The sequence below is a fragment of the Pimephales promelas genome, chromosome 3 (assembly GCF_988280905.1).
Source record: "Pimephales promelas chromosome 3, fPimPro1.hap1.1, whole genome shotgun sequence".
Lineage (NCBI taxonomy): Eukaryota > Metazoa > Chordata > Actinopteri > Cypriniformes > Leuciscidae > Pimephales > Pimephales promelas.
This window is the reverse complement of record NC_142771.1, coordinates 35,335,644-35,361,258: the sequence shown is the minus strand read 5'-3', so window position 1 is coordinate 35,361,258 and position 25,615 is coordinate 35,335,644. Positions and strand designations below refer to the sequence as shown.

The following is a 25,615-nucleotide window of genomic DNA, read 5'->3' as shown; positions in this document are numbered from 1 at the left end:
GAGTATCTGACTAATTATAAAACAACACTGATAAATTCTTTATTATATTCACCGCATGATAAAACCGGAACTGTGACCGTTAGTATTTATCCTACTCTCCATCGCGAGATGAACGTGTTTGACCGTTGCGCCCGTTACACTTTCCCGGAACGCGAGCTGTCATTCGTTCTACCGACCTGCGTCTCACATCTTTACCAGCAGAAGTGTGTTCTGTGTGACCCGGCCCTGACTCTTACAGCACACATCAGAAGCGGAGACGCGTGTTGGTCATCCATTACCTTGCAGGATGAAGCCAGCAGTGATCCGTCTTCTTTCCAGGCCAGACCCTGCAGCTGATCCGGATGCTGCTCCAGAACTGCACAAACACACACACACACGGACGTCAACACACACCATATCCACGAAAGAGACATTCAAGGTAAGTTTACAATCTCTCAAAAAAAAGAAACAAGTTTGACAGTGAGATTCACAGAGAAGCATGATAGTGCCGGGAATTTGAGCTCAACACACACAGTCAGACACACACACAGACATTAAGCACACACACACAGCAGACAGACACACACAGGTTAAGGAAGTGTGGCGGCACAAACCAATGCGCTGGGAAAAGCTTATGTATTATGCCATTGTAGATCTCAGCGATCCGAATATGTGAAATTATTAGACATACAACAACATAAAAATAAGACATGTAAATAAGAATGTTACCTTGGCAACCGTCTAAAATGAAACTGAAGTACTAAGAGCTATAAAATGACTAAAACTAAAATAACTAAATACAAATATTAAACGAACTAAAATTTGAAAGGAAACTGAACACACAAGCTAATTCAAAACACATAAACTCTATAAAAGTACTAATAAAATAACACGTTGCCTATCGTTTATTAGCTTTATCTTTTCTATTGTATTCTTTCGGATTCCTCTGCTTGACCAAAACTAAGGCCCTGTTTACACCAGATGTGTTTTGGTCGATCGGGTCCACAAGTAGACGAGGGAGACACATTCATGTTCACACCTGGTGTTTTAATCCGTCTCTTTTGTCCAATTTTAACCACTTCTGTCCTGATTTATTTGATGGGAGGGTCTATGGGCGGGGAATTGTACGGGGTTTTTCAGATCTTTTAATCTAATGGATGAAATAAGCTCATGTGATGACGAAAAACACACACATCCGCTTTAGTTTCTGCTCTGACAGACACAAGTTCGAAATCAGGAATGGTGAGAGAACATTGAGATTGGTACATTTTTCATCTTTAAAGCTACACTGTGCAACTCTTTTAGTTTATTCTTAGCTAAAACACTTAGTTTTTTCAAAAATATATGTGCTCATTAATGTATATTTACTTCGTTCAAGTAATAAAGTATTCTCGTGAGTGTATAATATGCCATTGAAAATACATACGGGTTAGGGGTTCTAATGTCGGTCGCCATGTTGCCCCTCCATCTTGAAAGTACATTAGCCAAAGAGGGACATACCCTTTAATTCAAGCTTCGCCTTTCGCGTTTACGTTTGAGTTAACACTCATGGACGAGGTCGAACCGGAAGCCATGTTAATCTTGGACTACATTGGCCACCGTAGGAGTTAAAACGAAATCGGAATTGAGAGGAACAGAAACTAATATTCCCTGGATGGTCATATACCTTTTCACCGCTAGATGGGGGTAAAAATCACACAGTGTAGCTTTAAACCAAACAAGGGTCTTCAGATGACGAGGTTAAATCCCGTCTGGCTAGCACACTTCCTGTTATGTTCACGCGTTAGGTCACTACGAAAACAGACCGGTCGACTGCGTTTCCAACCACCTCTACCTCTTAATACCAGGTGTAAACAGGACCAAATATTAGGAAATGCATTCCAGGGTTAATAAAGTTAACTAATACTAAAACGCTTCTCGTTTTTCCGTGGCGCTGGATTTGCTGTAAGTGTAAAACGACAGAAGGAGTGAATGAAACACAGCCGACACATGAAGACGCATGAAGGCAGACAGCGGTGTGAGATGTGAGGTTGGGAAGCACCAGCAGCCATCATGGGGCCCCGGGGACACGCGGCCCAAAGCTCTGAGGGGCATTTACCTCAGACGCTCCACGTCAGACCCCAGAGGACTGTAACAACCACCAGAGGCCCAGCAGATCAAACCACACATTGAAATACACAGAGACAAAACAAACAAAAAAGAAACACACAGCAGAGACAAAAAAGCTGCAGACAAAACCTTCATGAACTGCATTATTCAGGCTGTAATCGCAAGTCACGAGTTCAGACGAGGGACGAGACCATTTTTACAGTTGACCTGATTGGACTTTTTTCAATATCGTGCTCCAACAGCACTTTTCACTAGTCGAAACATATTTGATTTAAATAAACAGATTTATGGGCCTTGTATATTTTGTCTTGGGACATCAGTTTGGGTGTGAATTAACTTACTATACTGTCATATTGCATGTTAAAAAAAGTTAGTAATTAAGTGAAAGATAAATGAAATGAAACTAAAAAAAAACAACAACACATAGATCACTTTATAAATAAATTAATTTATAAAATAATGAATTGATTAAAACATTACTTAAATAAACAAATAAATAAACAAATAAATTAATTTAATTATTAAATTAAATAATAAGTAAATTAAAGAATAAGTACATTTAAACAACAATAATTTGTTAAAATAAATTTAAATAAATAAATGGAAAAAAATAAACAAACAAATATGAAAAAAAAATGTAAAAATAAATAAATGTATAAATAAATAAATCTAGCACCCCAGAAATGACCTAGCATATATAAATGAAAAACAATTACAGTCTGAATAGGGCTTAAGTGTACACGTAAAGTAATTAAAGACAAGACTAAATCAGGTGTTTAACAGCAGTGATGGGTGTACGTAGGAATGCGAAAGGTGTTTACCTGTCAAGGCGGAGTCTCGTGTGACGTCCCACACCTGAACGGCCCTCGCAGACGCCACAGCGAGCAGACCCGAGGCCGCGGGGTGGAAGAGAACGACATCCAGTCGCCCGTCTCCAGGGCTCAGGGTGACCTCAGCATTACTGGGCTGATCCTGATCCGGATCACACACACGCCACAGCTTCACCTGAATGAGGAGAGAGAGAGAGAGAGGGAGAATAGTATTAAGAGAGGATATTATTAAAGATAGGATATTATTAAACACTATATAGTGGTAATTTTTAAATACATGTCCTAAACTTGTATTCATTTTTTTAAAACCCTAAATACAACATCAATCACCAGACAAAAGACAGACAAAGGACAGACAGACAGAAGAAAGACATACAGACAAAAGACGGACAGACAAAAGACGGACAGACTAAAGACATACAGACAAAAAACAGACAGACAAAAGACATACAGACAAAAGACAGACAGACAAAAGAAAGACATACAGACAAAAAGACAGACAGACAAAATACATACAGACAAAAGACAGACAGACAAAGGACGGACAGACAAAAGACATACAGACAAAAGACAGACAGACAAAAGAAAGACATACAGACAAAAGACAGACAGACAAAAAGACAGACAGACAAAAGACATGCAGACAAAAGAAAGACAAAAGACATACAGACAAAAGAAATAAAAAAGGACATACAGACAAAAAAACACATACATACAAAAGACAGACAGACAGACAAAAGACATACAGACAAAAGAAAGAAAGACATACAGACAAAAGAAGAACATACAGACAAAAGACAGACAGACCAAATACATACAGACAAAAAACAGACAGACAAAAGACATACAAACAAAAGAAAGACATACAGACAAAAGACATACAGGCAAAAGACAGACATACAGACAAAAGACATTCAGACAAAAGAAAGGCAAAAGACATACAGACAAAAGAAAGAGAAAAAGGACAGACAGACAAAAGAAAGACATACAGACAAAAGACATACAGACAAAAGAAAGACAGAGAAAAGACAGACAGACAAAAGAAAGACAGACAGACACACAGACAAAAGACACAGAGACAAAAGGCAGACATACAGACAGACAAAAGACACAAAGACAGAGAACGTCATATACAGACGAGAGACAAACAAAAGACAGACAGACAGACAGACAAAAGAAAGACATTCAGACATAAAGACAAAAGACTGTCAGACAGACAGACAGACAGATAAAAGACAGACAAACAAAAGACAGACAGACATACAAACAAAAGACATACTGACAGAAAGACAAAGGACAGACAAACAAAAGAAAGAAACAAAGGACAGATAGACAAAAGACAGACAGACAGACAGATAGACAAAAGACAGAGAGACAGACAGACAGACAAACAAAAGACAGACAGACAGACAGATAGAAACAAAAGACAGACAGACAGACAGACAGATAGACAAAAGACAGAGAGACAGACAGACAAACAAAAGACAGACAGACAGACAGACAGACAGACAGACAGATAGACAGACAAACAAACAAAAGACAGACAGACAGACAGATAGAAACAAAAGACAGACAGACAGACAGAAAGACAAACAAACAAAAGACAGACAGACAGACAGACAGATAGACAAAAGACAGAGAGACAGACAGACAAACAAAAGACAGACAGACAGACAGACAGACAGACAGATAGACAGACAGACAAACAAAAGACAGACAGACAGACAGACAGACAGAAACAAAAGACAGACAGACAGACAGACAGACAGAAAGACAAACAAACAAAAGACAGACAGACAAAATAGAAACAAAGGACAGACAGACGGACAAAATACAAACAAAACACAGACAGACAGACAGACAGAAAAACAAAAGACAGACAGACAAATGACAGACAGACAAATGACAGACAGACACAAGACAGACGGACAAAAGGAAGACTAACAAGTTGCAAAAACCATTGAGACTTGTTCAGTCAGTTTATTTTCTAATATTAAAAGTGGCTAACACCAATTGACAGCAGTTTAACTGAAGCAAAAGTAGCGGAGCGGGTTTCAGTCGGAGTGTGCTGTGCTGGGACTACTAAACGCTAAACTCCACTGACTCAGATATACACTGGAGCAGATGTCAGGTGGAGGCCAGCTGTGCAGAAATATGAAGGCATCAGCAGACAGATTCATCAAGAGCCTCATCTGTGTTTGTCTCTTCATTCTGCTGAGCCTTCAAATACACAGCTTTTAATGTGAGAAAGAAAAACCTGACCCAAGTGACAACCTCCTCAACATCTGTGTGGCGTTACAGCCGCTAAAAATCATATTTATAGAAGATGATATAACAATACCTCCAGAGTAACGTGATTGTGTGTGTGTTTGCTGTTCTGTTTGTCATGTTGAACAGACAAAACAACTCCCAATGCCATTAATAAAAGCATTGCTCTCTGCTGATGGCCAATAATACACATTCTTACAGACTGAGTAAACCAATATAAAGAAAACAAATATAAAGTCATATAAAGACCAAGAAAGACACTTTCCAATTCAAATGAAACCTATGTAACCAGTAAACACATTTACAGTGTAGGGTTTAGTGGGTAAGCAAAAATAATAATAATTCTCAAAAAAAAAAAAAATCTACCAAAAAATACAATTGAACATAAATAAAATAAAAATAAATAAATTAATTTCAAAACCTAAACACATAAATACATTTAAAAATAATCTAATTAAAATATATATATTTTTAATTAATTTAATAATAAAAATACAGGTGGAACATGACAAATTTGAATATCATGCAAAAGTTCATTTCAGCAATTCAACTTGAAAGGTGAAACTAATATATTATATAGACTCATTACAAGCCATCTTAAACTACATGAATGTTAGTTTCACCCTTTAAGTTGAATTGCTGAAGTAAATTAACTTTAGCACGATACTCAAAATTTGAGTTACACCTGTGCATTTACAATTAAAATAAATTGAAAATATATAAAAAAATAAATACATCATTTTCCAACACTAAATTCTTCAATTAAAAAATAAATAAATGTAAAAATAGATACATAAATTAATTCATGTAAAAATGGATAAATAAATGCAAAACTGTAAAAATAAATAAATAAATATATATATTTTTTAACTTCAAGTTATTTGATTAAATACACAAAAAGTCAATATGTATATTTAGGTTTATTTACATCAATATACCAGGAAACAATCATGTTAATAAGTTTTCAGGCTGCTACTATGAGCTTCTGACGAAATAAAAATAATTTTATTATATAGCCTACTATACATTGTGATTAACCATTTTATTGTGTACATCAGATTCAGATTTAAATCTCGCTCAGAATAAACTTACGGTCTCATCCGCCGAGCAGGTCGCCAGCAGGTAATCATCAAATGGAGAGAAGTCCAGGTCGGTCACCAGGTCTGGGACAGAAAGATCAGAAGGAGAATTAGGACAAAGTCATATAGGCCTGACTACATCTCACACAGCGCTATTATTAACTCCAAACATCCGTTTTCCTCCAAATGAAGTTAAACGAGCCGAGCATGAGCACATTAGTTGAACTGACAGTGCTGAGTCTCACCAGCATGGCATGAAATCTGGGTCACGGTCCACTTCCCGTCAGATCCGGCGTTCACAGAAGACAGGCCGACCATTCCACCTCCTCCAGAGACAGAAAACACAAGATTACCTTCAAAAACACCGTTTACTAAACTCAAGACGGACTGTGTTTAATCTTCTGCATTTGTTTAGTGTGCAGACATTATCGGAGGGGCAGACGGGTTCAAGGGGTCGTACCAGCCTGATCCGTGTTGAAGGCCACAAGGCCGCAGCTGGATTTGATGTGGTTGCCCTGAGAGGTGAAGGAACCTCCTCGTACATTTGCAATCCAGCCCTGAACAGAAACACAGGGATATTGTTAAATCAGAGTTATTAAATCAGAATGCCTTCATTAAGACATCCACACGTGAATATTTGAGACACTACTAGAGAAATCCTTCTAGAAAAATACATGTTTCAGCCACAGGACAGGCTTTCTCAAACTTTTCAAAGTGCGCAAACTCCTGTTATGAAAATAAAACTGAATAATACAGCTACGAAAATATAAAAATTTAAATCATAAAAATGTAAAATAAAGTAATTTAAAAAATGTAATTAAAGCATAACGTAAACTTTAAATAACTCGTTTTAAAATCAAAACTTACAAACATTTTAAATCATAAAAAGTGAAAAAAATTGTTAAAATAGAAGTAATAAAAAGAAAGTATAACGCTACAAATGAAAGCATAATGTACAATTTAAATAAATAAATAATTTTTGAATACAAACTTACAAAAAATCTAAATAATTAATTATAAAAAATAATTAACTTTAAAATAAATAGTAAAATTAAAATAAATAACAATTTTAAAATAATTCTAACTGAAAAAAATATATAATAAAATAAGTATTTTCTTCCAAATAAAATAATGAAAGCATAACACTAAAAATTAAAGCAGATTGTCAGATTAAAATAACTAATTTTATTATAACAACAAACTTGACTATGCGTCTATATATAAATAATACATATTTTTCAAAAATGTGCACCTGCAAATCATGTGACCATTAACCAACATCAGAGACCCATGACATGCAAATGTATTTTTAAATGATTGAAATAAAAAGTCTACAGGTCAAACGAAAAAACAGTTTCCAACTATCGGAGAATGTTCTGAAGATCTCGAGTTCTTTAATCCTTCACATTTGACTTCAAGTGGCGACCCTAAACAGTGTGACAAGTGTTTGTGTCCTCAGAACTAAACCATCTTTGTGCTTCAGAGTTACTGTTGCCAGAACAATAACACACACTTCAGGGAACCTTCATTGCCTCCTGGAGTCCTGAGTCCTGTTCTGCAACAGTAACACACGTGCACATTAGGACGCCACGCTTGCAACCTGTTGGACACGCGTTCACACCTGCGCTTGTGGACTGAAATGCATTTTAATGTGGTTCACTGGCTGTCGGATCGGGAATTGCGATGAGGTCGTGGCAGCAAAACTTAAAAGCCACAATGTTTCTCTTGACAGTCGAAATGAAATGATTTCAAAAGCGAAACAGCAGTGCTAAAGAAAGAACACACCGGTGCACAAAAAAATAAATAAATAAATCACTGAATCTCTGATTAATTTATCAGAAATAAAATAAAAACAGAAACATGTAACTTAAATTATAAAAAAATAATAACAATTAATTATAACAATAAATAATATATATATATATATATATATATATATATATATATATATATATACATTTATATACAGTATATATATATATATAAGGGCTGGACAATGATTAATCGCAATTAATCACATCCAAAATAAAAGTTTGTGTTTACATAATATATGCATGTAGCGTGTATAATTATTTTGTATATATATAAATACACACACATGTATGTAGTATACATTTAAGAAATATTTGCATGCATATACTGTATATATATTTATACTTAATTTATATCAAATATAAATATTTTATATTTTAATAACACATTTTTCTTAAATGTATATACATGCATGTGTGTGAATTTTTAAATACAAAATAATTATACACACTACACACACATACTGTATATTATGTAAACACAAACTTTTATTTTAGATGCGATTAATTGCGATTAATCGTTGCCCAGCCCTATATATACAATATATATATATATATATATATTAGAAAGATTGTTTTAATTAATAAAAATGACAAAAGCACATACATTTAAACAAACTAAAATAATTATAAGTTGGGATTAAACCGAAATGAAAGAAAAATTAAAAAGACAAAAAAAAAATCACATAACAAAATTGCAAAATTTAAAATAGTATCAAATAAAGTAAAAGTATATGCATAACACTAAAATAACACTGGAACACACAGCAAAAGCCTTGAGATGTTGACAAAAGACGGCACTGAACGCAACTGAATCGAACCAGCTGATGCATCTGACATCATCACAAACAGGAAAGAGGAAACGGATAGAAACGCAGCACTTTCTCCAAACCAACGGCACACACACACACACACGAGAAGCAGCAGATGCGCTTGAAGAAATGCAGAAGAGCTCCAGCAAAGGGCAGCTGTAGTTTCAAATCCTTCCAGAATGTCAACAAGAAGAAACACGCAGAGACTGAACGTGTTCGAGCAGCATGAGCCCGACACAGACGTCTGCGAGATAACCTGACACACTCACACACACACCTGCTGCATCATCTGGACAGGGTTACAGAGGAACACAGGCATGATGAGGTGACAAGCCAGCGCATTCGAGATAAAACATGACAATAAGGCCTTCAAAAGCACAGAGAATATGCATATGAAACTGGCCATACACAGACACAGTTATCAGCCGCATGCTGGACGATAAAACTGCAGACATGACACCAGACGATCCTTCTGTAACATGATAAATGTCAGTAATGTCATTTTTGATCAATTTAATGCGACCTTGCTGAACAGAAGTATTCATTTCTTTCTGATCTCATCTTCCACTTGCAGCCGCATCGGTCAGCACTTTAAATCTGGACGCTCAGCTAAACACGCACTCATCTGTCAATCTTTAACGGTGTGTGACCTCCTGTCATGTGACCTAAGCACTATCAGGTAGAGGTGAACACCAATGACAACAATGAAACACTGTATCTGACGCATTCTTTGGGAAAACATGCTCCCAACGCCTCTTGAGATCAAAATCCACCTAATATGGTAGTTTCAATACATTTCAATGTGTGACCGTAAGAGTTTTTCATAGATAAACAGTTTAAACACTGTGCTGAGTCGCCACTTGATGTCAAAACTGGGTCCTGAAGCAAAGCCGGATGAAAATCACAGTGCTTTCTCGTGATGTGAGATTCACAACAGTGACAAAATGGCACTTGATTAGATATATTGTTAACTATGACATTCACACGTCACTTCTACATTGTGTCACGAACACACAAATCATAAACACATCTCAGGAATGTGAAGAATTCCCACTGACGGGGCTGTTATTTAACAACGCCACAGTTGACAACAAGATAAGAAACAGGAGCTCCGGTGTGTTGCGGTCTGGAATGAAGGAAAATCATTCTACAGCATCACAAGTTGTAGTCGTTTTAAAGCGATGTGAGCAGACGAAAAAGTGCCAAATAATTAACGAATTAGGGGCCGTTTACACAGCCCCGTTTTCAACCCAACCCTTTTGACGCGTTTTGGCCGTTCATTTACACGCCAACGGTGTTTTGGGGGCCTGAAAACTGGTTTCAAAGTGGAAGTATACTATTATTGTCTCCATGTAAACTACAAAAACATGACTTTGTGAAAACGGCGAGGTCATGCACATGTGTAATATAGGCTGTGTCCGAAATCTCCCACTAGTCACTATAGGGGACTATATAGTGAGCTCGCCATTTTATAGTGCTGTCTGAATGTATAGTGATGATTATTATACCCTATATAGTCCACTCAATGTATCCCAGAATGCATTTTGAAAAGTAGTGTACAACCGATGGCCACTACCCCAAGCCCTTCATACCATCATGCATTGCGCTGATCGTAAAAACGGACGGGCGACAGCAATGACGTAAACAACGGCGCCGAGAGACGATCGAGTAGTGTCCGAAAGTGGTGTTTGTATTATGCTGGTGAGCTCATGCATTGCACTGATCGTAAAAATAGGTTATAATCATGTGTGGAGTAGAGCCAGAGCGATATATCGGCCGGCCGATATTAGGCAATTTTCTAAATATCGGTATCGGCAGTAATAATGGCCGATAAATGAATATTTAAAAAATAAAATAAAAACGGATGAAACACGCTTCAATCATCTCTCCTTGGCCTGTTATATTAAAAATGTATGTTTTACAATTTGCAGTATGATGTTATCTATTGCTAAATTATAGACTAGCTAACCACAAAGCTAGCTAACGCCACTATCATCAGTGGAAGACCGCTAACGTTAACATTAATGAGCTTGGAAACCACAATGAACTTTTTCTGCCTAAATAAAGTAATGATTACTGTATTTATAACTAGCATATCTCTAGTTACAGTCCCTGCATTGTAAAACGTAAGTTATACTTGCGAGAAGTGAACATTTAAACATAGAGAAAAAGTATCAAACGCATCTTGTGCAGAAAAGTTAGCTTTTCTTTTACACGTGTGTGAAATCCAACAATATTTAATAAAAAAAAAACATCGGCCGATATATCGGATTTTAAAACCCAAAAATATTCGTATCGGTATCGGCCTTCAAAATCCGTTATCGGTCGGGCTCTAGTGTGGAGTAGCGCATTATAACAGAAACGGCCTGAAATGACTGTTAGTTTTTAAATTTTGAAGAAATAAGCTCAATATAATGTAATTTATTTATTTTTAAAAATCTGACAAATGAGGTAATCAACGGCGCTAAGAGACGATCGAGTAGTGTCCAAAAGTGGTGTTTCTATTATGCCGGTGAGCTCACTATATAGTGCTCTACAATGGGAGTAGAGGTTTGAGTGGTCTATAGGTGCGTAGTGTTTCTTTACAAAGTGGCAGCACCATCTACTGGCCTGGCATGACAATACAACGTTTCAGTCGTTTTCGCGGATCCGTGTTGTTGGACTACAAATTTATAAAATGTTAAATCTAGGTTCCAATACGATCATATAAAAAACTGAGAAAGTAGAGTATGGTTATAATGGTGATATCATCTGTTAAAGGATTAGGCTAGTTCACTTTTAAAAAACTTTTGCTGATAATTTACTCTCCCCCATGTCATCCAAGATGTCCACGTCTTTCTTTCTTCAGTCGAAAAGAAATTAAGGTTTTTGATGAAAACATTCCAGGATTTTCTCCATATATTGGACTTCAATGGGAACCAAATGGTTGAAGGTGCAAAAGACAGTTTCAGTGCAGCTTTAAACGACACCAGACGATGAATTCATTTCGTTTGTTGAATGAACCAAATGACTCGAAAAAAGATTTGTTCATTTTGATAAATGAGTTTGAATAGGAGAGTCACAAACACGCATCACAGAACAGAGCAAGGAGAGCATTTGAGCTTATAAAACTTAAACTTTGTTATTTATTTTTGAAATGACTGATCATTTTGCTTGATAAGACCCTTATTCATCGCCTGGAATCGTTTAAAGCCCTTTTGAACAGTTTGCACTGAAACTGTCTTTTTGGACCTTGAACCGTTTGGTTCCCATTGAAGTCCATTATATGGAGAAAAATGCAGGAATGTTTTCATCAAAAACCTTAATTTCTTTTCGACTAAAGAAAGAAAGACATGGACATCTTGGATGACATGGGGGTGAGTAAATTATCAGCAAAAGAAGTCCTTTAAGCAGAGTTTCCAGCGAGAGATTCCTGCCGGTCCTGTTCTCTCTATTGTAATTTAAATAAATCAGATTACTGAGACTCTCAGCCTTTGTCTTAACTGGCTCTAGGAGCCCCTGAGCCCAGTCGTTGAAAAGTTAGGCTGATTGGATTAGCATCTATTAGGGCTGTCACTTTACGTACAAAAATCGATTGCACAATCGATCGGACCAAACCAAAACAAGTTTTGAAAGAAAGTTTTGTGTGTTCAAGTATGACAGAAATGCACAGATTATGTGCAATACGCTGTATTTAATATATCATGAGGACTCACGAGTTGCGTATTTGCAACTCGTACGCAACTCAGCAAAGTACTTTTTCCCCAGCAAAGTAAGCATAGAAACACGCCAAATTGGCTCGTGATTTGACATCGTAACCCGCTAAAGTTAATTTTTACCCGCATTTGGCGGGTTGGAGGGTGTTAATTTCAATCCCTGAATGTTGCACTCTTGTTTGTCATTGTGCACGAAACGTCATGCCAATAAATCATCAGAAATATTGCTGACTTGCGTTCGTTCCTAATGCCTGTTAGTTGATTTGCCTATATTTGGTGTTGAAAATGGAAGCATCTTTAGACATGGAAAATCTATTTTACAATCGATTCAATGAACACTAATGTCTCAAAAATCGAACAGGATTTTTTTTCACAAAAGTGACAGCCCTAGCATATGCATTTGAATGACCCTATTATGCTAATGAGATCAGGGCTGAGGAAATTGGGATGAAATCTGAACTTCATTTGCATACTTTGTTAAGAGTTGACAACATTGTCGTCTGTACACGAAAAACACAGAGGAAAAATGTCTTAATTTTTAAGACAACATTGTCATGTAGACATACTTTTCGAAATTAACCATTTTATTATTTAAAAAAAATGACATTTGAATTTTTTTTTCATTTTTTGCAGTGAAATTTTTTTTTCAGGAGTTTCACAGAATAGGCTATTGTGGAAAAAACATTAATTGTCATTAATTATCTCAAAATCTATCTTTTGTTAAAGTAATTATTAATTGATTCAATGACATCATCTTAATGGCTTTAGTCCTTAGTTGTCACAGTGAATCTGATCACCAAAAGCTTTTGAATGCACAGTCTGTTATATCTTTTAACTTTTTGCAATTGTTATTCACCTACATTTCTTAATGACAGCAACATTTAAGTGTCACGTGAATCGACTCTACACATCTTTGAATGCACTATGCGCATTTATGGCATTTTGCAAAACACGAAATCACTTCCACTAAGAATGAAACGGTATCAAGTTCAATCAATCTCAACGAACTGCATCTTTATAACATCATAACTTCATATTCAGCATGAAATGACAGCGTCATCATCCCTCATACACAACACATTCACATGCAATGCCTTAAGATCCTGCAAATTAAAGTGCATGAAGCTTCAGTCGAGGACAGAGGAAGTTAAGACACCATCAGTGCATCGGCACCACTCCTTCTGCTCGAAACCCAAATCACAAGACGCTCAATGATATCACGCGCTGCCCAGCTGGGTCTGAGGCGCAGGGAGGCTGTACTCACATCTTTCTTGGGGATTTTCGGAGTGGTGTTTTTATATTTGGACGTCTTAAAGCGATTCATTCTGAGCTGCTGGTCTGGTCGCGCGCTTGAACCTTCCGGGTGTCTCGCTGTTGTGATCCTGTGCGTTTGAATGAGTGCGTTTCTGTGACGCAGAGCTGGCGCGCGCGATACGCGTCGCTCAAACGCTGATTTACAAATCATAAACTCGCACATCGGGTCATTCAGGAAATCACGCAGTATTGTGTTATGTCTGCGAAATAATGCGAAATAAAAACGCAGTCGGTGCTTTTACTGTAATAAAGGGTTTACCTACAAAATGCTGTAGCCTATGGTCTCCATTCCAATATATATATATATATATATATATATATATATATATATATATATATATATATATATACAGTATAAGAAAACTATTAGGGCTTTTGTTCATTTACCATATCCTTCCCTAAAAGAAATTGAAAAATGACAAACATGTCTTTTTACCCTGTTTGGAAAAAAAATTCTCGAATTTTTTATTTCTTTATCACTGAACAATAAGCCTATTTTCTTCACTTTAGCACAAAACTTAAGTTTATCGACAATTTGTAAAGTAATACATGTTAAACATGCACAAACTGTCAAACTCTTCACAACTTCTAAATATCATTTCATTGTGTGAGCCATCACATGCAAAATTATCCATTCAGTTCAGATCACAAAATCTGTCAGACATGCATGACATGGAATGTTTATTAGCTGTTACAGTTTTTCTCGGTCACTCTGGTACATTTCTCAGATCACAACTGAAATTCTCAAACTAGCCTACTTGTACAACCACATCATTTAGTCAGTTGTGCACATCATAAAAGTAATTTCTCATTGCAAATGATTTGCACTATTTTAACCTTCTCAATCATGCTCACTCACATATTTCATAAGTAATTAAGCGAACAGTAAATACTGTAAATAAATAAACATTTCGATAGATAGATAGATAGATAGATAGATAGATAGATAGATAGATAGATAGATAGATAGATAGATAGATAGATAGATAGATAGATAGATAGATAGATAGATAGATAGATAGATAGATAGATAGATAGATAGATAGATAGATAGATAGATAGATAGATAGATAGATAGATAGATAGATAGATAGATAGATAGATAGATAGATAGATCAGCAACAAATCATAAACAACATATGCACGAGCCCGTCCACTCTATTTCAGTTCACATGCGTCCATAAACAAATGCCCAGGCTAACCAAGAATCTGCCTTTATACAGTAATGCGCATGCGTGTGCCGGTCTGCAGTGCACATGCGCAGTCGCTCTTGTCAGTGAGTTGAGTAGCCAAGATGGCGTGTTCCGCGGCTCGCAGCTCCGCACGCTGGATCACTGTGGCCGTGTCCTGCAGCCACACACGGGCCTGCTCACCCTTCATCTCCGGGGCGCATGACGCCTACAGGCGCGTCTCGACGCTGTCGGGCCGGCAGCTCTGGGCAACGCGCGTCGGGGTTGCTGGAGGAGCCGGGAGCGCGGTGACATTGAGAGGCATGACAGGTGAGAGAGAAGGCCTGGGCATCCAACTGCATATTACAAACTACTAACTCTGCGTTTACAAATCAGGTCCGAGCTGATCGATATAGATTCAGCTTCATATGTTTAGATGACATGATGATGTGTTACCATATACGTTGCAACATGTAGGTCAGAAAGCAAACATGGATCACTGATCAATACATGCACATAATCACATTGATCAAGAACTACCTAATCGATAATGTGCCAATAAGAGTTTGGATTTGATGTGAAATCAGAGACCTGGTTTGGCTCAGTTTCCAGAAACTTCTCTGACCTTGTTGTAGTTCAGCACTGACTTTCAGCTGGACTAATAAACACACTTTACGAGTCTACATAATAGTAAAATATCCCCTACAAAATATCCCTTACTAATGATAGTTCTGTTTTGCTAAGTTTTACAATGGCAGATCTCTGTTTCCAATGGGTTGCTTAAAAAGGACCTGACCTGAAGCTGGTATTTGTTGTAAAAATGCTGTATGTTACAGTAGTAAAAGCATAGTAAATAATTGTAATTATAGTATTGTGTGTCATCACAGCCGTGGGCCCTTCTTCTTCTCATCTCACGTCCAAGATGTCGTTCCACACCAGCTCTCCTGCTAGAAAACAGGACTTCTACCAGATCTTAGGAGTCCCACGCTCTGCAACACAGAAGGAGATTAAGAAAGCTTATTACCAGGTAAAACACCTGACTAGTGAGAACCTGGGGTATTCAGGTATCTCTTTTCTGGGATTTAACTATAGAAATGTTAAATAGCTATTTTGGGGGGTAAAATTAGACTATATAATCATTGGAGTGAAGTGGGACAACTAGCCCCGGTGTAATTTCTAGCTTCGTTCTTTCCCCATTCAGATGGCAAAGAAGTATCATCCAGACACTAACAAGGAAGACCCTCAAGCTAAGGAGAAGTTTGCACAGCTGGCTGAAGCCTACGAGGTTTGAAGCGTGTCTCTATGAAAGCTTGTTGTGATATCTGAGTCCGGCTGAAATAATGTGCTGATGTTTTGTGGTCAGGTGCTCAGTGACGAGGGGAAGAGGAAACAGTACGACACGTACGGCTCCGCCGGGTTCGACGCGGGTCAGGCCGGCGCGGGACATCAGCAGTACTGGGGCGGGGGAGCCAGCGTCGACCCAGAGGAGCTTTTCCGCAAGATCTTTGGGGAGTTTTCCGGAGCGCGAGGCTTCGGGGATTTCAATGCCATCTTCGATCAGCCACAAGAGGTCAGATATGCTCTCCTAGATGTATAGATTTTCTGTGTGGCTGGACATTTTGTATTTTATTTTTTCTGGTTCTATTTTGAGGGGTTTAATTAAATTTTAGTCATTAAAAAGCCTGTCTAAATGAGTTCATAACTTAATGTAGTCAGTCTTTATAAATGCAATCAAAAGAAAAAGTAACATTTTTCCATTTTTCTACTATTTATTTTCCTTGTCAAATAAGTGCTGCAGAACAGAACTTTACTGTGTACATTAAAAAACTTTTATAATTCTCTTTAAAATATATTTTTTTGATTTTACAATGCAATAATAACATTTTTATAATAATTTCTTCAAGTTAACTGGATTTTTATGTATTTATTTATTTATTTTTACTGATTGTCTGGTTGCATTCGCACCGCCAGTAGGAACTCTGAAGTGACTTTAAGACATGCTTGTAGTGACTTTTATTTTGACAGCGTGGCGGACCTTTATTTTCACAGCATTGAGAACACCAGAGCCTGAGCTCACACTGCTCGCAATCTCTGTGTTTATTAGTATATGATCTGTCTTACAGTCCTGTCTAATATGTTGTTAGATTGAACTATTATAGACCATTTTGCAAGATGTAAACAACACTGGTCCAGAAGCACTTCCTGTTTCAGTTTTTTAACACTACATAAAAGCTGACATAAAATAAAACCAACAGAACATATAAAACTGAATCAAAAAGTTAAACAAACGTCTTTACGATGTTTTCTATACATGTGAAATACAGAAAACAGTTACAATCTGAAACAGGAAGTGTTTCTGGACCAGTGTTGTTTACATTTTGCAAAATGGTCTATACATAGAAAATAGACAGTAATGAAAGGGTATTAGCGTATGTATGCTAATTAAAAAGCTTCTTCCAGTGTGAAATTCCCGGCCTTTGAGTTTCTGTGAGTACATGAGTGTCCGAGCAGTTCTGGAGATGAAGTTCATGTGTTCATATACTAGTGAGATGCTGAAAACACCACTAGCATTAGCGTACTTGAGCCAGTCATTCACTTAGAAACACACAAAACATGCAAACTTCAGATTTCAATAGCACTTCTTTTTGCAGATTTATCACAAATTGAATTTGATTTATTATACAGACCTAATTTTGATTGGTAAACTAAATTTGGCCGAACTCAGTTATTCAGTAAATTCCATTTTTATGCCTAGATTCAGTGATTCTGTCAACACTCTATTCTGTTTGTTAACAGTATGTCATGGAGCTCACGTTCGCTCAGGCTGCCAAAGGAGTGAATAAGGAGATTACGGTCAGCGTCGAGGGCGCGTGTCAGCGCTGTGGCGGCCGAGGCCATGAGCCCGGATCTAAAGTCCAGCACTGCGGGAACTGCAACGGGACCGGCATGGTAAGTGACGCCCGCGAGCACGTCCAGTCATTTAGACATGTCCAATTACTCAACGTAGCGTTTGTCCTTGTAGGAGACGGTGAACACGGGGCCTTTCGTGATGCGGTCCACCTGCCGGCGCTGTGGCGGGAGGGGCTCGGTCATCACGTCGCCCTGTACGGCGTGTCGAGGAACGGGACAGACCAAACAGAGGAGGACCGTCACGGTGCCTGTTCCTGCTGGTGAGTTAGCCGGTCGTCTTTGGGGTCTGGTTGAGCGGAGGAGTTGAGTTTTGAGCTTTTGTTTACTGTGTTGTTCAGGAATTGAAGATGGGCAGACGGTCCGAATGCCTGTGGGGAAGAAAGAGATCTTCATTACGTTCAGAGTGAGTATATCACTGCGTTGAGGATTTAGGTAGTCTATAAGCACGTCAAGTGATTACATGAAGGCTTTCGCACTAGGTGGTTATTGGAACTAGTCAACAGGGCAGTTCCCTAGAGCATTAAAGGGTTAGTTCACCCAAAAATGAAAATTAAGTCATTAATTACTCACCCTCATGCTGTACCAACCCCGTAAGACCTTCGTTCGTCTTCGGAACACAAATGAAGATATTTTTGATTAAATTTGAGAGCTGTATAACTACCACATTGGCTCCTAAGGGAATGACACTTGTCGGCCCAGAAAGTCAATGAAAAAAATGTTTAAATATCCCAAGTGACTACCGTGGCTCAACTATATGTTTATCAAGCGACGCGAATACTTTTTGTGCGAAAAAAACAAACAAAAATAACGATTTTATTCGACTATTCCTTTTTTTCGTTGTTGGCCTGAAACGAGACTTCCATACGATTTCCACGACGCATGCGCGAGAACTGAACTGAAGTAGTTGAAGGAGATCGCAATTCTCACGCATGCGTCATGAAAATCGTATTGAAGTCTCGTTTCAAGCCAATAAGGAAGAAAAGGAATAGTCGAATAAAGTCGCTATTTTTGTTTGTTTTTTCGCACAAAAAGTATTCTCGTCGCTTGATAAACTTATAAACTTAATTTTCATTTTTGGGTGAACTAACCCTTTAAGGCCGGATTCACATATAGCGCCTAAAAACGCGTAGAAAACGCTGGGCGCGCCGCATTCTCCATTTTCCAAAGCGCCAGGGCGGTTGCGCTTTAGTTGGTTCTTGTCACATGACCTATTGTGTGCGTATGGTGCGCTTGCGGTATTCTGAAAAGTTGAGATGTTTTTATCTCGACGCGGTGCGGATTCGCATGGAAAAAATTAGCGCGGCGCACCGCGACCGTATCGCTTCCATTATGAGCGCGCATACCGCGCGTCTACATTTGAAATAACGAACTTGAGCGCGCAAAAGACGCGATATGTGAACCGGCCCTTAATCTTCCCCAAGGGGCATTTTCTTGGTTGCAAAAATTATGGGTGTCTGTGTTTTGTTATGGCATGAATTCAGCCAATCAGCATACACTTATGTTACTGGTGGGTTCCTATTGTGCTTGATTACAGCCTACTCTAAAGTAAGAGTTAGTCCTCCCAACAGGCATTCCTATAACTAAAATCATTCCCAGCTCCTGTGGTGTGAACACTGAAAAGAAGGTACTTCCACCAATAGTTATAGGAACTTTGAAAACTTTATCCGGTGCAAAAACATTCAAAATCTCTGAAATTACCATTGAAATAACTAAAATAAATTGGCAAAGTGTTCTGGAACTAGTGGCACTTAGTTAACCAATCAGAATCGAGCATTGAACAGCGTTTATGTAAGGATAGTTTTGTTTAAAAGTTTGAGTCTACATTGACAATCTGAAATAAAAAATGTGTTTTGCATGGAAAAAAAATCTAAAACAAGGAAGATTTTGTAAAATATATATTTTTTAAACTGCTATTTCTATGTTGCTAAAAAAATCAGTCTAAGTGCTGCTGTCATTGAAGCAAAAGGAAACAAACAGATGTTTTCAAATTCATGTGCATGTTTCAATTCAACGTTTTAATTTTTTTGCTAATGCAATTTGCAATTAATATTTCAACAAATAATGCAATTAATACAAACAATAATATTATTATACATTTTGATAGTTAATTAATTGCTGATAACTTGTATTATATATATTTTTTAAAGCATTCAAACTGTTTTATGTGGTACCAGTAAATTCTATCCAAACATTTATAATTTACAGTAGAAAAGCGTTAAATGCTTCTGAGACAAAAGCTTACTAATAATCAGTGATTTTATTTGCTGATTACGAAAATGACTAATAAATTTCAGTTTCTGAAGACTGAAGTCAAGTCACGTTAATTATATAGCGCTTTTTACAATACAGATTGTTTCAAAGTAGCTTAACAGTGATAACAGGAAAATAGTCCAACAAAGTTTGTTTCTGCTGTACTTTACAGTGGATATAGAAGAAAATAGCGTCACAGTATAGTTTAAAGTAAATTGAGTGATGGTTCATTCATAGTCAAGTGTCTGTTTGTGTTGAATAGACTGTATTAGACCCAGATCCAGCTTGTGTACTCTATGCTAATCATCTGTGTCGATGTTCTCAGGTCCAGAAGAGTCCGATCTTCAGGAGAGACGGCGCTGACATCCACTCAGACGTCAGTATCTCTGTGGCTCAGGCCATATTGGGCGGCACAGTCCGAGCTCAAGGACTGAACGAGACCGTCAATCTCTCGGTGGGACATCTTGGTGACGTTAACGCGACCGTATTCTGAATAATCTTATGCATGTAAACACAGTCATTCACTCAGTGGATGTTCTCGTAGATCCCAGCTGGAATCCAGACTGACCAGAGGATCCGGCTCTCTGGAAAAGGTATCCCGCGGGTCAGCGGCTACGGTTACGGTGACCACTACGTCCATGTCAAGATCAAAGTCCCCAAGTAAGACTTCTTAGAAATGTTTTATGTCACTGTTGAACATTAAAATGACTGATCCATCTGTTTGTCTCCTGTCCAGGATGTTGACAGACCGACAACGAGGCCTTATGATGAGCTACGCGGAGGACGAGACCGATGTGGAGGGAACCGTCAATGGCGTGACCAGCACCACTACAGGTAGTGTTATTGCGCTTTTCCACGGTACGGCTCAATTAAATAATACCACCTCTGTTGAGGTTCCAAGCGAGCCGTACCGATACTAAAATGTGACGTGTAAACACTGCAGATCACTGATTGGTCAGAGAAAATCATACAAGAGTCATTGAATTTGCAACATGAGACCTAAACCCACTAGCAGTATCAGTCTGATCCCATCCACTTTGAACCATTAGTTTAGTCACGTTCACAGTGGTCATGTTAAAACCAGTGCCTGTCTCTGTCCAGGAGGGGGCAGTGATCAGACTGGGACAGGGCACAAACAGAAAGACGAGGGCTTTTTCTCCAAATTAAAGAAAATGTTTAGCTCCTCCTGACAGCCACAACGCAGGTATGATGATTTGTTTTAAGATACGACTCCCTGAAAACCATTTGAATGATTTTAGGGATTGGAAAAGCCTAAGTAAAATGTTATAACCATGGTTCAGTATCTGGTTTGCGGCTGTCTTTGACCGCGAATCCTCCAAAATAGCATTTGGACACCTGAAACTCACTTAAAGGGATAGGCTAGTTCACTTTGAAATACATTTTTGGTATGTTTTATCTTACCTCAAGGGCAATCAAGATGTAGGTGTCTTTGTTTCCACAGTATTTTCAATTTTGATATTTTTAGGTCAAACCGTTCTTGTCTGTCAGTCATATAATGGAGGTCTATGGTCACCACCTCAAAGAGCATGCACAGAGAAGTCCAAATTAAACATGATTTAATGACTTGTAAATGTAAGCACACATTGATAGACTAAGACACGAAACGAGCAGTTTGTGTGAGAAAACGAACAGTATTTATATTGTTTTTACCTCTTGTAACCACAGCCACGTCCAAGTGATCTGAGGGCACGGGCGCTTCGGTTTGTGCAATAAACTAGTTTAAATAAACTGCTAGTTGTGGCCTGTTTTTGATTGGTCCTTGCGCTAGTTTTGGCCGGTTTTTGATTGGTCCTTGGGCTAGTTTTGGCCTGTTTTTGATTGGTCGTTGAGCTAGTTTTGGCCTGTTGTTGATTGGTCCTTGGGCTAGTTTTGGCCTGTTTTTGATTGGTCGTTGAGCTAGTTTTGGCCTGTTTTTGATTGGTCGTTGCGCTAGTTTTGGCCTGTTGTTGATTGGTCCTTGGGCTAGTTTTGGCCTGTTTTTGATTGGTCGTTGAGCTAGTTTTGGCCTGTTTTTGATTGGTCGTTGCGCTAGTTTTGGCCTGTTTTTGATTGGTCGTTGCGCTAGTTTTGGCCTGTTGTTGATTGGTCGTTGCGCTAGTTTTGGCCTGTTGTTGATTGGTCGTTGCGCTAGTTTTGGCCTGTTGTTGATTGGTCGTTGCGCTAGTTTTGGCCTGTTGTTGATTGGTCGTTGCGCTAGTTTTGGCCTGTTGTTGATTGGTCGTTGCGCTAGTTTTGGCCTGTTGTTGATTGGTCGTTGCGCTAGTTTTGGCCTGTTGTTGATTGGTCGTTGCGCTAGTTTTGGCCTGTTGTTGATTGGTCGTTGCGCTAGTTTTGGCCTGTTGTTGATTGGTCGTTGCGCTAGTTTTGGCCTGTTGTTGATTGGTCGTTGCGCTAGTTTTGGCCTGTTGTTGATTGGTCGTTGCGCTAGTTTTGGCCTGTTTTTGATTGGTCGTTGCGTTAGTTTTGGCCTGTTTTTGATTGGTCGTTGCGCTAGTTGTGGCCTGTTTTTGACTGGTCGTTGCGCTAGTTTTGGCCTGTTTTTGATTGGTCGTTGCGCTAGTTTTGGCCTGTTTTTGATTGGTCGTTGCGCTAGTTTTGGCCTGTTTTTGATTGGTCGTTGCGCTAGTTTTGGCCTGTTTTTGATTGGTCGTTGCGCTAGTTTTGGCCTGTTTTTGATTGGTCGTTGCGCTAGTTTTGCACTAGTGCGTGTCGAACCATGGGTGGACATCAGTACGTTCGAATCTTTTTTTTTTTTTTTTTTAGAGAGAGAAAGGTTACACCCATAATAACTCCTAATGAGTTAATAGAAACTAAATATTTTCAAAATAATATTTTATACATTTAAATATTACACTGGATTAATGGGCTCTTTATACAAGAAACTGTAGAGATGCCTTTTAAATTTTAGGACGGGGTCTCATTTTGGGAGGTTCATGGCATTCAAAAGATTGAAAACTCCTGGGGCCTCATGTATAAACGTTGCGTACGCACAAAATGGGCATAGAAATATGCGTACGCATTTTTCCACGTGCACATCGGGATTTATAAAAAATAAACTTGGCGTAAATAAGTGTGCACCGTAAGGATGCTCTTGACCGTGCGTACGCACTCTTTTAGAAGATTATAGGTTTTGGCGACACCGTTGGTGAGCTGGAGTCAAATGTCTTTTTGCTTACTATTAGACAGAGAATCTAAAGAAAATTATACATCTACAGAAAGATAATACAAATATAATTTCACAAACCTATCATCACTTGAAGCAAACATCCATCCCTTCTTAAATGACCGCGCCAGCGCGCGCGTTGGGCCGTTTGGTGAAACTGACGCACATATAGCCTATAATCTAACGGCAGATGGAGTAAAACCGTAAATCTTCATTATGAGTCCAAATCATAAATACAGTCCATATTCACAATAATAGTTTAAATAAATAAAAGAATGGTACTATGTTTTACTTCTGATATAAACATTTAGATTAAATATGCCATTCTCATTAATGGAGTTAAACTCTTAAACTACATGAAATCATTAGCCTACTGAGAAGTTACAATATATATATATATATATATATATATATTCAATAAATAGAAATAGACCTATTTGTTGTGGATACATTGCTTTTGAACACTTTTCTTCTGGCATGCTGTGTTTTAATGTTTTAACTAGAGATTGTCTGAGAAAACTGTTTCGTGCAAATAATGCACAACCATGTCTATCTCTTCCATTAAAATCTCTTCCATTATCCATTAAAATATAAATCAATTAAAAATACTATTTGGCCAGTGGAAAAGATTGAGAAAAACTTTCTCTGAAATGTATTTAACACTATTTGATTTATTCATTCAAAAACAAGGCAAGGATATAGGCTACAAAAAAAAATGTTTGTAATAATGTGACGGCACATCCGCATTTCATATTTTCCTAACGTCTTGTACCGTTAAACTTGGTATCACGTGGATGAATAATCATATGCAAATGATATGCAGATGAGGATATGCATAGTAAAACTAGGCGTTGTAATCTCCATATATGGTTATTTCGGGGAGGAGACGCACGTGCGCATAATCTCCCGCTGACTGGGATTTATAAAGTGAATTCTGCGCAGGTTCTGGCGTACGAACGGTTTTATAAATCTGAAAACTTTTGTGCGTACGCAAATTCTGCCTTATGTGCGTACGCACGCTTTAAGGATGAAATCTACGCAAAGTTTTATGCATGAGGCCCCAGATCTTTTGCATCTCAGATTAATTCTTCCATTTGTTTGTCTTTACAGGTAAAAGATCCACTGGAAATTAGAGACTTGTTCTTGCTAGTGATGATGTAAAACCAGATGGACATATAAGAGGAGGAGACGAGTCTTCTGTTGTTGGACACATGCAGCGTTGAATTCATCTCGATCCCTCATCAGAAACTACACATGATGGTGGCAGTGAAGAGCTCTGGTTCTGTCATTGACTTCTACGAGAAGATTCTGAATCCTCAATCTCAGAGGAATATGATTTACGCACATGCACCCGTCTTACCCGTAACATTGTGATGTCAGCCTTCGCACCACAATGGTCTGTAATTTTACGTTAAGGTGTTACGTAGTCAGTTCTTTTGTTTTCTGATGTTCTGAGATGAAGTGATTCACAAACGGATGTGGACTCTTTACTTCAGTTTCAGTAAATGTTTCAGATTGATCAAGTCCAATATTCAAGATTGTTTGTGGTGTTTGTCATTGAATGTTACATCCATCTGCTTTATTTGCAGTGTACATAGACCACTGTTAATATTAAAATCAATTTAATGTTATTGTAGAGATAAATATGCAATAAGTAATAAAATCTCTGTGTAACAAATGACTGTTTATGTTGTTGAATATATAGTGTAACTTTCTGATGCATTAATTATTATTCACAAAAGTATTTTCTTTGTCCTTTAAAACAGCACTAATTTTATTGTTTTTTTTATAGTAAGTGTCATTTGTAGAACTTTACTAATAAACATTACATTATCTTTAAATTAACAAAAATTACAACTATGTTGGCAGGGGCAGAAATGTAATTGGTTGAGTTTAAAGCTGGTTGAAAGTAATTGTCTTAAACTTATCAAGTAAGTTATCTAATTTTTTACTTTGATATAATGTGAGCAACCTTTATCCCTTACAAAAAATAACCTACAGGAATCCTGCTGGATTTTAATTTTTTTTCTGCAGGAATTTTAAAATCCTGCGGGATTTAAAAACAAATCTGCAGGAATTATAAAATCCTGCAGGATTTTTCTCTTGATTAAAAAAAAAAGAAAATTCACTAGTGTTGGATGTCCCTACATGTTTCTGTTGTACTAAAGGGCTCAATCTAAAACAATTAGGAATGTCCTGTACATA

At 37.8% G+C, this 25,615-nt stretch overlaps 2 protein-coding genes across 5 annotated transcripts in view; one reads left to right on the top strand and one right to left on the bottom strand.

Moving 5' to 3' along the window:
- The window catches only part of coro7 (coronin 7), a 177,068-nt gene extending 163,067 nt beyond the window's left edge, over positions 1–14,001 (bottom strand). Inside the window, exons 1-6 of the mRNA XM_039686393.2 lie at positions 13,848–14,001; positions 6,726–6,822; positions 6,511–6,591; positions 6,279–6,349; positions 2,910–3,093; positions 279–355 (exon numbers count right to left, since the gene is read on the bottom strand). Of these exons, the coding sequence (XP_039542327.2) occupies positions 279–355; positions 2,910–3,093; positions 6,279–6,349; positions 6,511–6,591; positions 6,726–6,822; positions 13,848–13,907 (570 nt within the window). The 5' untranslated portion in view covers positions 13,908–14,001. The remainder of the gene's footprint in view (positions 1–278; positions 356–2,909; positions 3,094–6,278; positions 6,350–6,510; positions 6,592–6,725; positions 6,823–13,847) is intronic.
- A 1,155-nt stretch (positions 14,002–15,156) lies between these two features.
- On the top strand, positions 15,157–25,080 carry dnaja3a (DnaJ heat shock protein family (Hsp40) member A3a). 4 transcript variants are annotated; one of them, XM_039686407.2, is made up of 12 exons: positions 15,157–15,396; positions 15,954–16,093; positions 16,268–16,351; positions 16,430–16,636; positions 17,863–18,015; positions 18,089–18,236; positions 18,315–18,379; positions 20,552–20,680; positions 20,771–20,886; positions 20,963–21,060; positions 21,328–21,430; positions 24,521–24,659. In XM_039686407.2, the coding sequence occupies exons 1-11, from the start codon at positions 15,192–15,194 to the stop codon at positions 21,414–21,416; spliced, it is 1,434 nt and encodes a 477-aa protein (XP_039542341.2). In that variant the 5' UTR covers positions 15,157–15,191; the 3' UTR covers positions 21,417–21,430; positions 24,521–24,659. The 4 variants fall into 4 exon arrangements, with proteins under 4 accessions (XP_039542341.2, XP_088984919.1, XP_088984920.1 ...); XM_089128793.1 differs by having other exon boundaries at positions 15,936–16,093; XM_089128794.1 differs by lacking the exon at positions 21,328–21,430 and having other exon boundaries at positions 15,936–16,093; positions 24,521–25,080.
- Positions 25,081–25,615: the final 535 nt, after the last annotated feature.